The 17391-nt window shown below is 29.3% G+C and overlaps 1 protein-coding gene across 1 annotated transcript in view; it reads right to left on the bottom strand.

Moving 5' to 3' along the window:
* Positions 1–17391, bottom strand: part of LOC112694533 (ryanodine receptor) — a 41958-nt gene that overhangs the window by 3146 nt on the left and 21421 nt on the right. The window contains exons 61-96 of the mRNA XM_025570036.1: positions 17245–17347; positions 17012–17147; positions 16861–16942; positions 16618–16781; positions 16343–16532; positions 15545–15660; positions 15294–15451; positions 14922–15229; positions 14654–14813; positions 14372–14584; positions 11884–11996; positions 10364–10457; positions 10097–10266; positions 9244–9331; positions 8992–9171; positions 8815–8891; positions 8594–8748; positions 8438–8526; positions 7595–7910; positions 7143–7213; positions 6993–7058; positions 6689–6768; positions 6444–6605; positions 6185–6341; positions 5906–6111; positions 5639–5842; positions 4528–4686; positions 4289–4450; positions 3476–3605; positions 2874–2993; positions 2422–2795; positions 2174–2332; positions 1891–1951; positions 1665–1811; positions 1445–1576; positions 436–592 (exon numbers count right to left, since the gene is read on the bottom strand). Coding sequence (XP_025425821.1) covers positions 436–592; positions 1445–1576; positions 1665–1811; positions 1891–1951; positions 2174–2332; positions 2422–2795; positions 2874–2993; positions 3476–3605; positions 4289–4450; positions 4528–4686; positions 5639–5842; positions 5906–6111; positions 6185–6341; positions 6444–6605; positions 6689–6768; positions 6993–7058; positions 7143–7213; positions 7595–7910; positions 8438–8526; positions 8594–8748; positions 8815–8891; positions 8992–9171; positions 9244–9331; positions 10097–10266; positions 10364–10457; positions 11884–11996; positions 14372–14584; positions 14654–14813; positions 14922–15229; positions 15294–15451; positions 15545–15660; positions 16343–16532; positions 16618–16781; positions 16861–16942; positions 17012–17147; positions 17245–17347 — 5459 coding nt within the window. The remainder of the gene's footprint in view (positions 1–435; positions 593–1444; positions 1577–1664; positions 1812–1890; positions 1952–2173; positions 2333–2421; positions 2796–2873; positions 2994–3475; positions 3606–4288; positions 4451–4527; positions 4687–5638; positions 5843–5905; positions 6112–6184; positions 6342–6443; positions 6606–6688; positions 6769–6992; positions 7059–7142; positions 7214–7594; positions 7911–8437; positions 8527–8593; positions 8749–8814; positions 8892–8991; positions 9172–9243; positions 9332–10096; positions 10267–10363; positions 10458–11883; positions 11997–14371; positions 14585–14653; positions 14814–14921; positions 15230–15293; positions 15452–15544; positions 15661–16342; positions 16533–16617; positions 16782–16860; positions 16943–17011; positions 17148–17244; positions 17348–17391) is intronic.

The raw sequence follows: 17391 nt of genomic DNA, 5'->3' as shown, positions 1-17391 counted from the left end.
TCGATATTAATATTTGGAATTGAAATATTTGTTTAGTTAAAAAGTGTTATTTAAAATATATGTAATGTTGATGAGGGAGGGGGGACAGCCCCTCCACGAGTCTATGTTAAACAATAGCACACGTGGAATGCAGTTTTTAAATCGTTGCACTGAGCTCCTCTACTTGATTTTTCCCACTTCGACCACTGATTGTTAGCCATACGCGTATTGTTATACAAGCAACAGTCGAAGCATCCAAACCGTATCGATTTTTTTTCGGCCCGGTGTAATTATCACAACTCGCAAATGCCTTTCCCACTGGTCTTTGTCTACGTTCGAACCGTGCATACGAAGCAAAACGATGTGGCCAGAGAACTCGGGAGCAGATTAATATTATTAATCGCATGCGTACGTTATAGATACAAGAATTGGCCGGATGTGGAGGTGTGGGCTTACCCTGAATGATGGCCAACAGGATGACGATGACGAAGAAGAAAAACGTGATGTCGAACATTATTCTGTAGACTTCGTAGTCGTCGCCGTCGGGCGAACCGATCTCGTCTCCGATACCACCGCCGGCCCGTACACCTTTGTACAAATGGAACACGAAGCACTGCAACCGGAGAAAAACAATTTTACCTGACTTACAGTTTTAATATAGGTAGTCGGTCGAACCGACAAAAAGTGAGTGCACAGCAGAGCACAGGGCGTCCGCGAGAATATTGTTCGATTTCCATCGCATCAAATTCAAATTAGATACAGATACACCACTTTAGTGGAATATCATCCAGAGAAAAAGTTCCTGTTTGATTTTTCAAATTAATAAAAAGAAAATCACAATAACTTCAATATTTTTACAAACAAATTTAGGCAATCGATAAATTCTCATCATTATATATATGAACAATATATAGGTGCGCATAAAAGCATAAACTATTTAATCATACAGAAATCAATTTGCTTTCGAATAATAGAATCTTATTTCTACAAAGTTGATGATTACACTTATTAGCTATACATTACTATGATAATAAATATTAGGCAATCATTTAAAATTAAAATTTTAAATGAACTATAATTACATTTATGAAAAAGAGAGTTAAGTTTAATTTATGATTCTAGTTAAGAAATGGAGTTAATACGTTTTTCTTATTCAATTTTATAGATATCATTCATAAATATTTAAATTTCGGTGCAGTACAATATAAGATAATTGTAATTATTTTTCCTCTCTATCGAAAAATGGTTTTATGTAGTATTTATCATTATTGTTGATGATTTTTACTAATATAATTAATACAAGTAAACTTTATATATTAAACTGTATAAAAATTCTTATTTGACCAGAAACCAGCAAAGAATGCTACTTATTGACATGTATTAAACATAATATTGTAACACACCCTGAATGTTCAGCCATTGGGCGCATGCGATCAGTTTAATATATTATAAGCGTAATAAGTACCGTCAGCATGTCGTGACACTTTTTATCCACTTCGTCGTCTTCTTCTTGGACGTAGAATTTCCTGAAGAAGTTAAATGCAATAACCGTGTATATGTACACAATGATCGTCAGAAGCATAACGGTCAATACGAGCTAAACGCCGAGGGTGAGTAAAAAATAAAAATTAATACTTTAATTCACAAATTGTACAAAAACAATATGTGTGTATGTATATGTTCACCTGTTTTCCGTTGTGAGTGACTGACTGTAAGATCGTTCTTAGCGTTTTGAAACCGACGGCTACGTCCAATAGATGAGCGGCAAAGAAGAAATTGTTAAAGTTACCCAAAATCGAAAATGTGAAATACCACAGACTGTACAGGAATGCCTGCAATGAATAGTTCGAGAATATTAGTCGAACACGGTACGTGGTAACCGTTACAATTTGACTCATAATTACAACGCACATTGTCTGTTATTGTGACTCCAGCTTTCCACACTTGGTATCTCCAATCGATATTGATTACACTGAAACGTTATCACAAAATTATAATCACACGTATTTTGTGTTCAAATTAGGTTATATTTTTATAACATAATATGTCTCTACAGTCATCCTATAAACCGCACATTAAGAGTTAAGTGACAGGCATAATGTTTAGTACATCGTGAATAAAATATCATTACCCATAATCTTATATTTTTATTCAGGTAATCCATTTGAAAGATTTTTTCACCCACTGTACTTACAAATTAATTAGACCGGACCCTTCTTCATTTTCTTGAGTGGTGAATGATGTTTTTTCCATTCCCAACAAATTACTTATGGAATCGAAATCGTACGTTTCACTGTACTTTTGACGAACTTTTTTCTTCGCGAATTTGTCCCAGTAATTTACCGGAAATGATCTGAAAAAAAATCATCATACAGGATAATCATCTTTCACCCGTCACGATTATTGTTAAACGATAGAGCAACGTGACCGCAATGTACACACTTGGCAGAGATCACTAGTTTATCCCAATGGGACTTAATGTCATCGTCCTCCGGCTGTTCGACAATGTACAAACCGTCGAACTCCAATCTTCTGGCGATTTCCTTCTCGCGTTTGAATATGGCCAACGGTACTTTTAAGTGATAGTACGCTATCAGCATGGCCAGCGACGCCAAAGAGTGGAGTAAGGCCGCGAGCCGCATGACGTGTTCCATGTAATAGAAATCCTGATTGACGTGCACGAGTTCCAGAGCTCCGTCATCATCGGCCACGTCTGTACTATTAGAATCATCGAGATCGTCATTACTGATGCCGGCCGAACCCAGTGCAAACTCTTTGACGTCATCTTCTGATAAATCTTCAGTAAGGGTTGACACCTATGAATCATATTTATTATTTTATTTTGTAATATTTAACCAATTTGGTTTTCAAGTAGAATAGTATTTTTTAAATACTTTGTAAAATAGTAGTATGAAATTGATGCAGAACGCTAATACTAGCGCAACGTATTTTAAATTGTAAAAGTTTCTGGCCAAGAAACTCAACGCTCGATGCGTGTACGCGTTGATATCGATCTGAAAGAGACAAACAGCCATATTATATGTAAAGAAAAATATTTTTATAGACATGTACTTAATACATATCACATAGTACTGGTACATTTAAAAAATTGTAAGATAATGAAAGTCCAATGAGGACTTACTAATTGTGTTAATTAAGATAATAAGGTTATTCTTTTTTTAATAATTCACAATTTCGTAAATTAGAATAAGTGATTATTTTTATGAATAATTTTATGGTCTAGTATCTTGGATTCTTAAACTTCATGATTTTCATAAAAATGTCTTAAAAATTAGATGGGATATTACAGAGAAATAATTTCGACAACAAGCACTTGTCCGATTAAAAAACAAATATTAATTCGATTACATTATTTTCTGTTGATTAGATAAATATTAAAATAATGAAGTGAATAAAATAAAATTTTTAGACTATCATTATTTCTTAATAGATCATCTACATCTATAGATTTTTTATGTATTATAAGAAGTTATACCGTAGAAAATGCACTATGATTGGTGACAGAGTTCTTTTGTTTAGTTTCTGCTTCCACGGCTGCCATAACAGCCTGTTGTTGAGCCAAAACTTCAGGACCAGCAATCGAATCTTTTCTAGCTGATTCACCTCTAAATTATTAAATAAACAACATGATAAATCATACTGTTATTGATAAAAATCGCTTAATAAAGTAAAACATTTTCAAAATGTATTTATTAAACACCTAAAATATTAATACCTATTATATTGTTTTTATTTATAAAAAAAAATAATAATAATAAAATTATTATTAAATATTTCGTAGTTAATGTTTTTAATATAATACTATAAAATTATTCAATTTATAAATAATTTATTAAAAATAATTAATTACACACTAAAGTGTACTTAACAATGATATTTTAAATCGTAACTGGTTGTAAATATTTACACATCGAAATAACACCTATTATATCTTATTTTTATAAATATTATTTTTTAATATTTAATAATATTTTAATTATTTGTTTATTCATTTTTATAAATCACTTTAATTCGATTACTTTGATGTTTTTTACACTAGCATTGTTTTAAAATAGGAAAAACGTACATAAAATTGTGTAATAATAATTTATTTCATTATTTTCATATCTTATTAATAATTTGTTTATTTTGTTTCACATACCTACGTCATACGCTATACTCTGCTGTAAATGTTAAATGTATGTTAAATACAGAAAGAAAAAAAATTATAGGAATAAATATTTTTTTTTAAAAACTCAATCATATATTATTTGGAAATAATTTATAATGTTTCACTACGAATACTCACACTAGTAAGTCGACAAACGATGCTTGTGATTCGGCACTTCCGTCTTCCGTTTTGCCAGCGTCTTCGTTATTTTCCGTTGATGTTTCGGCGTGATGTTCGTCATCACTACGATCCGTAGTCAATTTTAGATTCTTTGAGTCGATCATATCGGAATTCTTCCTTCTTACAAAACAACTCATTGTCAAAAAGAATAATAATAAAAAAAAAATAAAAAAAATATTCAATTATAGTATACACACATGTTGTTATTGTCGACCGAAGTTGACATATCGTCCATTCCAGATGACGGCAACGCAGGCAGCATTCTAAACGATCCACTTTTTTCTTCTACGATTTCAACAGCTGTTTCTTCAGATTGAGTGCCGCTCATTAGTTGCATGAGAATACGAGATATATACCTGCACGATAATTTCATCGTTATTGATGTTTAAATTACATATGGTACAACGGATTTTATGGTGTTGTATTTGAAGAAACGATGAAAATGATTATCGTTATTGATTATCACTCTTTATAAAGCTGCTCTCATTATAGACTATTTTTTTAATAGTAATTTTATTTTATTTTTGTTGAATTTGTTGTTTTTTTTTTTTCTTGGAATCAAATTCAATAGTAATTATTGCTATTAGAATAAATCTGATTATACATGGAAAAAATAAACAAATAAAAAGTTTTATTACGAGATCTATTTTTTTTTCGTATTATATTAACTATGTTTTGCTCCTCGTGTTATTGTATTTGTACAAACAGAGGTGGACTAGGCTGGTGGTTTACTGTCCTATAGGACAGTGGGCCATGTCCCGCATATATGTTAAGGCCTGTGTCCGATGGCTATTACCTACGGTTTACGCTCAGGCCTAACTAAATAACAAAAATAATTAAGTAGAAATTGAAACCACCAGATAAAACACTATAATCAATAATCATGATCACGGTCTATTATTTACTAAGACCTGATTATGGGTGGGGCCTTAAACCCTTTAGACTCCCTAATATTTCGGGGCTAATTTAGGGCCGCTATTATTTCGAGAACAGTGGGCCGGATCCTACCCAGTCCGTCCCTGTGTACAATAGTTAACAGGAAAATAAAATAATGCAATTATTTTATTTCCGTGTATACTTGTAAACTGCGATAATATGTCAACTGTGATTTGAACAATCTAATGTTAAGCTCAAAATATGTTAATTATGTTGTCTGTCGATGAACCTTATTGTAACTGTTGTGGAAACGAAACATGTATGAACGAATTTATCGTATGCATTGAAATCCATACTAAATTCAAACTGCTATTGAACCGGTACATGATATTTAACAGTTGTATTTTTAATTTATTATTAAAGCCAACAAACCTCAAAACGTAAAATCCACTATAACCAGTGTAGAACATCAAGTAAAACCACAATTTGAAAAACGACTTAATTAGTTCAACAGTAGTCATTTGTTGAATCTCATTAATTTTGTTTTTTATATTTGTGGGCGACAAAACGAAGAACAATAGATGGAATCCATATTTTATAGCCTGTATGCCTCTACGAACAGGATCTTTAGCCGTCCTGCATACACAGTGTTGATTACAAACAGTGAATATTATTTATTTATAAATAAAGCTGTTTTACTTATTTTCTTCGTCATCGGCGAGATAAGTGTAAGAGGTTTTCCTAGACTTTCCACCGCCTATTCCTGAGCCATCATCAACCGCCATGAGACCACTGGCATGTTGCATTTCAAATATAGCGTCTTCGCAGAAATTCACGAATGCCTCCAATTTCTCTTTATCACCGCCTTCAGTGACGATCGAGTAGAAAAATGCTCGTTTCGATTCCTGAAGACAATATACATCGAACAATATTGATTCATGTACATGCTAAACATTTATTATATTATACTATACGTACTCTGATCTGAGGTTTCAGCCATTGTTCGATGTTCGATTCTTTGATTTCAAAGTATACTCTTTCGATGCGTTTACTGCCACCGAGAATTTCTATCCTGCCGAGGAACGGTTGGAAATAGTTCAAGACACTGCTGGCAGTTTCGAGGAACCTTGTCAACCTGAATACAATGAGAAAAATATTAATTCTAAACATGACACGGAATATTTGTGAATATTGAAATTATTGAAAGCAGTTTTTAAAAATATTTTTAAAAATTCACCTCGGTTCATTAGGCATGTGTTCCGACAAGTTAGTCAACAGTACGGCAAGGTTGAATCCAATTTCTTTGGCGGGCTCGTGGAATTGATCCGTGAATCCGATGTAATCGATTTTTCCATCATGGTTAGACTCACAACATTGCAACATGAACTCGATTTCCTCACTAGAACGTATAGAATAAAAAACATTTTCATACATAAAAATAATAGCAGAAGTAAATTAAAGAATTTTCTAAAAAAAACTCACGCAGTATAACTTTTTTGTTGTTCCATTTTTTCTTTGAAATCTTTTGGTTGTACCCAACCATCATTGTTTGGGTCGATTTCCTACAAGTTTAAAATACGTTGGATTAAAAAAAAAAATACGTGTTAAATTTTTAACCATCTTAGTATAGTTTAAAATATAATTTTTTACTCTGAAATAAATTAAGTAAATCATATTCGGAAAATTAAGCTTATTTAATTTCTAAATGCAATACAATTGATAATTTTATAAATACTCGTATATGTTACGATAGTACTATAATAAAATTATCACAAGTACAATTTACCGTAAAACTTGCTGAACTTGTTAAATCTTTGAGTTTCAGAAACATGTCAAAGTATTTCAATATCAACTAAAATCAAGAAATGAACGTATGATTAGTTATTTTTCATGGTTTTGTATATTATTATTTTTTACAAAATTAATTATAACTTACCTCAACATTAGAAGCAGATTCAACCAAAGTATCAACCATTTGTTTACCAATAGTTCCGTTAACAACATTTCCTACGTACAGATTACATGAAAAACTTTACATTTATGTTGTTTTTATTGTTTAATCGGAAATATAAGGTAATTATTGACTGTAACTGTGTAGTAGCAAATAATTGGAGTATAAAATGTATGATGTATTAATGAGATTATAAGTCTTATAATATATTTAGATTACATTTAAGTTACATACTCCTAAAGTGTATACATTTTATTTGATTTTGATAAAGAGGTTTATCATTATGTATTTGAAATGTTCAAATTTATAATGTAAACGCGAAATATCAACGAGGTGAATGAGATCATGATACAATAAAAGTTATCTCTTTTCTGATAAGGCGTTTCCTACTACACATCAGTTAGAACTTCTGTTAGGGCAGATTTTTTAGTAATTACCTTCTAACATAGATAGCATCATTGTGATCATATCTTTTTGTAAATTCAACAGCTCTTTCAGTAAATCTACTTGACTCGAATGTTTTGATAATTTATCTTGCATGTGTGAAAACAAAAACAAAAATCCTCCGACGGCATCCCATAACCTTGAATGAGCTAGAGCCTGTTGGTTTTGAGTACACGGACCTTGAATGACTTCAGATAGTGTATTAAAAACTTGACTAGCAACACCAATTGCTTTAAAGAAATTTGCCTTTCCCGCCGGGTCAATAAGCTCTTTGCTTGAATAGTGCCAATAAAAGTCCATTATAGATTCCTGAAATAATTTTTCGTTAAGTACATGAGTTATATTTAATTTTAAAAGATTACACCGAAGAAAAATTCAAATTAATATTCATAACATTTTTCTTACTGCCTTCTCGGCTTAATACAATGGCTATAAATATACATGTATATATCCATTGTATAGCCAATATATTTATATGTTTTATTGTATAGCCACTATATATTTAAAGTTAAGTGATAAAAAAAATATATGTTATAATATTATAATCTAATTAGTTTAAATTTGTGCAATAATTTTTATACTTGATAAACCCATTACAATGAATTACATTTGTACAAATAAAGACTACTATTTTAAATTTACATCAGATATCAATACAAAAATTGTTTAATAAAAAAAAAAAATATATTCATTTCTGATTTTCGAATCGTTAAACTAAAAACTATTTTCTTTGTTTTTCATTAGTTTTGTCTTAAGATACCAATATAAATAATTAAATATTCTTACTGAAATACAATAATACATCTATATTTATTATTGAATACTTCGGTACATACTTGAAGTCTTAGTAAATAATCTACTGTACAAATGACCACATTGACAGTCGTGGTATTTCCGGCTTGCGTTCTTAAATAATTTTGCCATTCTGAAAAAGATAATGTAAGTAAAAATATTTACATCACAGTGAAAATAATAACTCAGCGATTACGTACCCAAATTATGTCCTTCGCATGTTAATTGAATGAATCTGAATAAAGTACATGTAAACTCGGCATCGTGCATATTTTTTTCACCAGCAGCGCCTTCCGATCCAACTCCTAGCCCCTCGGCTTTAGTATTTCTTTCAAAAGCGTCTAAATCGAGTACACTTGGAAAATTACAAAAACAGAGAGTTAAATTTCATAATTTTCATCTTTTTTTAGCCAATTGTTACCTGCAAGAATTCATAAGACCAGCAACCGAAGTAAAAAATCCAACATCTTTCTTTTCTTTTAAATGATTTAACATACCCTATGGTAAACAATATTAATTTATCGTCAATAGTATTTCACGAAAACAGTTATTAGAAATTAAATAATATTAAATAATAATAATATAATTTTACAATTACCATTTGAATTTCTAAATTACCGCCTCGAAGAACTGCAATACCTAATTGAAGCGTTTTCATAACCATCTCACTAGGTATACCTTTACAAGCTGATATGTGTAACAAAACCATTTCTGCGACACCACGATTAGCCAATCGAGCTTGATGGAACAAAAGTTTTTGTTTTTCCATTTCTTGTTCCTAATGATATATTTATTTATAAAAAATGTATAAATATCATCGTAATTTTTAAAACAAAAACAAATGTATTACGTGTATTGAAGCACCGCCTTCTTCTTCTCCGTTACCACTTGAACTTTCTTCTTCATCATTTCCTTCTTCTTCTTCTTCACCGCATGACCTAATAAGTAAAATTAACAGTATATAAAAAAGAATATGTAAGAATAATATTTGAGTTTTTTTTTACTGAATATTTTATTCGAAAAAGTACAGAGTAGCATGAAAATGATGAATAAATCGGTGTGTAAATACTATTTTTGTTTCGGTAGAAGTTAATCCTTATATTATACTATTTGACAAATATTTAAATTCCAAGTATAAAGTGATCCAGTCCACGACCTCAGAGAAATATTTTTTTGTCCTCGTATAATAATGTTATTTAATGAATTAAGTATTGTGATTAAATAGTTATAGGTTAGTTATGATATTTACAGTTTTTTTTTAATTTGTTGTTAAACAAATATATTCATTTTTTTTTGTTGTCATATATAAAGTATGAACATTTTATTTTTATATACAAAAGCGTGAAACAATAATGTTATATGTTGGAATAAATTAATATGATATTTTATGTTATATGTATTATTTTAATTGGTTTTAATAGAGTTGTTATTTTACATTATAATTGTGATTAGACCCCCAAGATCACAAAATGTAAATTATTATTAATTTTTTAAGTCTAGTAGACAGGCGTGTACATAAGGGAGGGGCTTAAAGACTCAAACCCTTCCTGAAATTCAGAAAAATTATTAAATATGTTTTTATATAGTAAAAATGATATATAGATTATATAATTATCAAAATGTACAACCTAAAACTACTTCCAAACTATTTTTTTGTGTAAGCGCCTGCTAGTAGAGGTTTATTCAGTTGTTTCTCTACTTACTTAGCTAAAATATCTGCATATGACATGTAAAGTGGATCTTCTTGTAACGCACCACTTCTCTCGGTCATAGCACCACGACAAAAAGTCGTGACCATTTGATTAAGTGGATCAGCTTTTCCTTCTTCTTCTTCTTTATCACGTTTTTTAAGTTCCGCTTCTTCGAATGATTGCTACAAAATAGCAAAAAAATTAGTTATGATTTTACTATATTATTGCGTATTTTCCATTCAACTTAATAGGTAGCCAAGAAGTTGATTATAAACTTACCGTGAGATCTTCAATCATAACTTCTTGTCCAATATTCTCATCTTGAAGCCATAGTTCGTAAAATGAACGAACAAATATGTTTACTGCACGATGTCTAAAATTATAAATAATCAATTGTATACAGTTTATAGCGAACAATACCAGAAGATCAGATTAACAAAAATATTAATAGATAATATAACTTGTAAAATATAAAGCCAAAATAATATAATTTATTACGTTAAATCATATATTATTATAGTATTATATACAGTAGATTCTTGATAATATAATCTTATTAATAATGTTACAAATTATTCGTGCATCCTGGTTGAATAGCCCATTTTAATTAATTTAATAACACGAAAACGCATAAACTTGTCACAATGTGATATTCTGAATTCGTTGATAAGTAACTCAAATTGTTGTCCCTCTAAAGGTTTGGACTGTGGATATAATCTACTGTATACTTTATGTACATCGCTATAGCATCACACTAAATACTTAAAATAAAATAATCTATTAATACATATTAAACAAAAGACACGTACAAGAGGGTTTTGGCGGAACGAAGCAAATTAATAACTCACGTGTAAGAGACATCGGATGTATAATTAAAAGACAAGCAATTGTTAGAGGTACCTTTTTATGCAGTATAATGGAGTCATTCTAAGGCAGGCTATAGCGGCTCTTTTTCTGGCAACCGATAATATCGTTCTCCATCCCAGCCGTTTCAACTGGGTATTATTGTGGAACAACTACATATTGTATACAATTTCAAAAAAAAAAAAAAAATGTTAGGTACACACAATTAGGTATTTAATTAAAATAACGTCACGAGGTTTAATAATGCTTATTGCAGTACGGTAGCCAGGTTTCTATTCAGATATCGGTGGCGGAGGAATAGATATACACAACTCATACAGCTTTATTGAAGTACAAATATTATAACAAATAATGCAATTATAAATGTATTCTTGTAATGGGTTAACACGTTTACTTTGGACATCTATAATACTATTACGTATAAGTGTGCAGTGTCCCTGGCTACTGCATTGACCAATATTTTTTTGACATCAGACACATAAATTAAATCGACAATAATCACAAGTTTAGGTACCTTCAACAACACATCACAAGACTTCACAAGAGGTAAATAGACGTAACTTGATTTAAACATATTACTAATATAGTACGCATCTTAAAATATCTACACGAGTATGATGAATATATTATATATTGTACTAATAATAAATTGTTAGTATATATATATATACGACACTGATGACCATTTCAGTTGAATTAATTAATATTTCTATGTACACCTTACTGCTGTATTATAACATATTCGTTTGTCGTATATCATGATATCGAATTGTGGTTTAGTCGGTTTCACGAACTACGACAAACAAACGTATTGTTTTTTAAGCGTGAAAAACAAAATAAAACTATTACTATTTATTAGAAAAGCTGTAAAAAATAAAACAAAGTGCATTGTACAATACAACGGATGAATAATATAATATAAGCATCTAAAAGACCTGGTCAAAGCGTGGAGCGAGAGTTGTCGGAAACAAGCAATTACGGCTCTCTTACGTTGCGTCGATACAACTGATCGATAAGTCGCCTTACTTTGAAGCTGAGGATGATCAATCTAGCAAAACAAAAAAAAAAAAACATACTAACTATAGGTTATTGTGTTGAGCTACTTCACTTTGAATCTACCTAAACATCGGTGTACATTTCATTGTAAACTTTAATTTGCAATTAAATGTAACGAATTATAAATGGATACATGCGTGTTTTACTTATTATTATAGATTCTACGTAAACAATTTATTTGATTTAAAATATTATTACGAAGAGAACAATTGCTGAAAATCATATTTTTATTTTAACCAATGAGCAAAAATACGTCAATGGACATAATATTATTATAGAGTTATGTAATGTTATTGTTCTGCAATTAATATTTAATTAAGTTTAAAATAGGTATTATATAACTATGTTAAATTATATCATAGAATATGGCTAAATTTGTCAGTACTATAAATAAAATAAACGCGTGGTTAATTTAATATTAATATTATAGTTTAATAAAAACTACTTAAACACCATAATATTAACCTTCAATATTCATCATGATATACAAACTGATTATTCGCATCGTACGTCATTATTTCCTCAGTTTCGTTTTCGAATTTTTAGGCCTGAAAATAGTTTATGGCCACGAGAAGGTATACTATAAAAGTTTTTCTTTCTAGTTCGTGAATTCAAATAAAATATTTAATTATGCATATTTGCTTGTTGTATAATATGTATTCATTTTATGGTAGGCAAAGTGTGTGTAAGTTTTGAAACCATACATGAATAAAGAGCATATGGTCCGCCTAACAGTGATTTAGTATTAAAACCAATAAAAACAATGTAAATAGCAACGAATACGTGAAACCACTAATCCACTTTTTCTTATTGTTTATTTTTTGATAAATTACTTATTTAATACGCGAATCGCAATATTATAATAAAATTAAATAATAATAATAATTATGCAATTTTCTTACTTTTCTTATATATTTATTATTATTATTATTTGCATTAAAGAATAATTATTTCATACTATATAAAAATCCCAAATCGATTACTGTTTTATGATTATTTGTATAATCCTTGGACAACAAGAGAAATCTAAATTATTTCATATAAGTACTCATCATGTGTATGCTTGGGGTGCGCTAGACACTGTCTTATTAATCTTTAATAACCTGATAGCGTTTTTTGTCTGGACAGATAATTTATAAACATCTGTTGGAATAAATCATAACATTGATTAAATTTTTAAATTTAACAATGACGAAATTATATACTAATTACTATACATTTTTGTATGTTAAAATATTAAATTTTTTAACAAGTGTTATAAAAATTGTAGTAAGATATTTATTATTTTTTTATTTTAATTTAATTTGAATTGTGTTTAAAATTAATTCAAATTAAAATCTTATAACACGGGTTATTTTGTTATATATCTTACTACACTATAGATAAATAAGAACTGGTAAACATTATTTATTAATTTAAATTAACAATAAAACTAAAAAAGTATTGTGAAATCTTACTTAATCTAAGAATATAAATTAACAAGTTATTATTGTTACTTTATTTTAATTAATTTCATTCGGTTTTTTAATCGATTTATTTCCAGAATTAATTCACCTGAATTTTAAATTTGTTGAATTGCAATTATTATATGAAGTGTACCAACAAATTTAATGAATAATTTTTTTATCGATAATTCATGTTTACTTTTTTTTATCTTATCGAATGTACCAAAATACTTTCAACTGATTATATGTACTATGTAGTTAAGCCATTGCATGTATAAACAGCGACGCCGAAGTATTTTTTAAATTAACAGCTCAATGACTAACAAGATGATCCATTCACCCATCAAAGACATGAACAGATTACATTTTCTGGAAACTTAATAATATATTGCTTAATTTGTTTCTTACCATTCTAATCATAGTTGATGTTAAATTAAATTCACTTCAGGATTAAAAGTATCATATTTTTTTAAATTCTTACATTGATAAACCCGTTCACCCATTATACAAGTTAGTTCAATTGAATTGATTAAAAAACGTGTTCTCAGTACCACTGTATATAGAACCATATAATTAATATTATGTGAAAAATACGAGTATTTATGATTTTTGTTGTTATTAAACATATTTTATCGTAAATACGTTCTGTAAAATATGTGTTTCTGAAATAAACCTAAAAAATTTAAGATAATCTTTCTACTTTCAGATGCATAGTTTCTTCGTCTATTGATCATCACATAATAGCTTTACAATAAGTTAATATGGATATAATATAATAATATACACGAGCGTGCGTATCAAATACGAAACTTCAGATTTGCCTCATTAAAAGACATAATCTTGAAATGACAATTTTTCGTATTATGTTATTATATTTAAGTATATTATAATCTATAACTGAACGAATTATTAAATTATTTACCATGTGCAATCCATAAAGAACCTTAGCCATAGCCAAAATCCTATCTGCAACCTCGTCGACTTGCTGAGGCTTAATCATTTCGGTGGTTCCTTTTTTGCTGCCCAGCTTTGAGTATAAATAGTGTTGCCAGGACATTTCATCAGCTGGGTCTAGCTTATCAGGCAATGTCAATTGAATTTTGACAAATTGAATGATGTCGTAGTCCAGCATTTTCTATTACATTATTAATACACATATATAAGGAGTATTGTTCTTTTTTATTGATGTTACAAAGTTTTTTACTTTTAAGAATCTATCCTTGCAGTGTTGAACTAATTCTTGTTCTCTTCCTGCGAACAAATTCAAACCAACTGGCAGTAATCGCTTGAGACAAGCGACCATCAATGAAGCTTGAATTTCTTTTTCCTTATCACGTTTCTTATCTCTGTGTTTTTTCCTTTTTCTATAAGACGTGAGGGTATAAAGAAATAAGTGTAAAATTATACGCCCATTATACTGTTGATTAATATTTATACGTATGAAGTATACATTCACGAGTTTGCGTCTTACCTTTCCAGTCGACCCTCCCAAAGACGTTTCTGATATAACGGCTGATCGTCGTGTAGCTGTGGGCATAATAAGAATCATATTGTCGATTTCATTTGCGGAAATGAAGTTTTGTTCTTCTCGTAAAAAGTACTGCGATTTGGACCAAATGTTAAATATTTCGGAAACGTGGTTGTATAAATCTTCAGCGTTTGAAATATTATTGCGTAACCAATGGTTACGCTGAAGATCGACGTATTTTATGAGAAGTGGGTAGAACGCGTAAATATCTCTGACAACTAGTTGCCAGTCTTCTTGTATTTGCGCTTCGATCTACAAGCATTCAAATCCAACGGTAATAGATTGTCACTATGACTTAATTATTAAAATATATTACTTGAGATGTATCATCAGTAGATGATTTTATAAATCCTCTTAATGATTCTTCCTTATGGTATAATGATTCGGTACGTTTTTTTACTCGTTCAGCTAGTGGCAAGAACGAATCTTTTAACAATTCTTCCGAAGAGTTGATAATAATTTGTTGTGTATAAGCTGTTGCGGTAAATCGAAAAAAAATGTTATGAAATATTTCATTATTCGTTCAACACATTGTCATATTATACGATAGTAATTAATAACACTAACTTGCAATTTGTGTCATCCATGGTGCGTTATCGTTTCCTATATTTTTTTTTATCAATTTTAATACATTTTTCAAAAGACAGTTCATGTGTTCACTGGTCACCATTGTAACATGATTTCTGAAATAAATTCAATAATGTTAGACAAAAAGTATATATTATTACATTATAGTTATAATAGTAAAAAATGTTCTATAAAATAAAATATATATTTAGTATATTCAAAATATAATTAATACGTTAAATCGAATTCTGAGATATTTTGTCAAATGATAAATTATACTTTATATTTTAATAATCGTAAATTTATCGAAGGATACATATTCTAATAGTTCTTCGTGTACTATAATAATTAGCTGATAAATTTCCATACTTATTATTTTTTGCCGATCATTTACTCTCACAAAAATCAAAAATTTTAAGATATGTAAAATTATTCAGATAGGTGTTGAAATACAATTTATACGTTTTATAGTAACCAAAAAATAATATAAAAAATAAAAACATATTAAATAAGTAACACATTAGTGCATCGCCTTAACTTCAAAAAAATGGTTGATCATAAACTTTAAAACTGCCTTCAAAGAGCCATCACTAATGTCTTTGTAGGATAACACATTACACCAAGATATATATTTTTTTTTAATTAAGTCTTATTAATTCACAAAAAGTCGAAAATAATGAAATTTATTTGTATGTGAGTTTTTATTATTTTTGTAATAATATTTGTATGTATCTAATCCAATTATTCACTATCATTTTTTACCTTCAGTAAAAACATGATAAATTAAGTTATATTTACCCTGTAGTCAAAGCAACATTATCTGGTCCTTGTGCCCACCAATATGGCAAATATGAACACAACAATGGTAAAATTACATCAATGATGTGAGGAGCATCAGCATATGTTTTTTCTGATTCAATAAACTGATCAACTTCATTTAACACAGCTTCTAAAGTGGGCATAGTACCTTCCATTCTTGACATTATATCTATGTTAAAATAAGATAATAACGTAGTAAATAGTGGGTAAATTAACTTAATCACAATGTGTTTATTTATTGTTTTGAAATATACCTTGAGCTTCCAAAGAATGATCAGCGATTCGATTGTGAAGTGAATACGGATTATGTTTATTTAGATGAGGTTCGAGGAAAGCCACTGGAAATGTTGAACTAAAAGCGCCTAAACAACTACCAAATGCCGGTCGATGTCGTTCCAATTGTACTTTTAAATACTTTCTGAATTTAAATAAAAATACCAATATGTAAAAAATAAAAATTAATGTTATTTATGATTTTTCAATATTTAACTATTTACCGATCATGTGTTAATGAAGTATCTGTACCAAGTGTATACAAACTACTCAATATTTTATAAGCTGCAACTTGAATTTCGTCCACTGTTTCAAACAAAAAACGTATAAGAATTAATTTAAGCAGTTTAAATGTATATGTAATTTATGACTCACATAATAAATCGTTTCCGTATTCACATGCTGCTAGGTGATCGAAAAGCGATGACAAAACTGGAAGAATGACGTCGTTGACGTAAAATAATGACGTCGATGTTTTCAAATGTGTTCCACGTAAATAGCAGTAACGACTCTAAAAACATACATTCATTTCATATTAGCTTTTTATCTTTATCATATTAACTGAAACAAATAATTATATGTTAGATAAAAAATTTAAATATATGTACATCGTGCAAATTTTGAATTGTATGTTCCAAATCATCTGCGATGTTATGGAAAAACGTGAGCATTGAAGTTCTTATAAATTCTGGACAGTTTTTCACAAGAGATCTGTACAAATTTAAATCGAAAATTAAAACATACATTTACATAAT

The sequence above is a fragment of the Sipha flava genome, unplaced genomic scaffold (assembly GCF_003268045.1).
Source record: "Sipha flava isolate LNK unplaced genomic scaffold, YSA_version1 0_pilon_pilon, whole genome shotgun sequence".
Lineage (NCBI taxonomy): Eukaryota > Metazoa > Arthropoda > Insecta > Hemiptera > Aphididae > Sipha > Sipha flava.
Note: the sequence above shows the minus strand (reverse complement) of the source record. Positions and strands in the feature narration are given on the sequence as shown.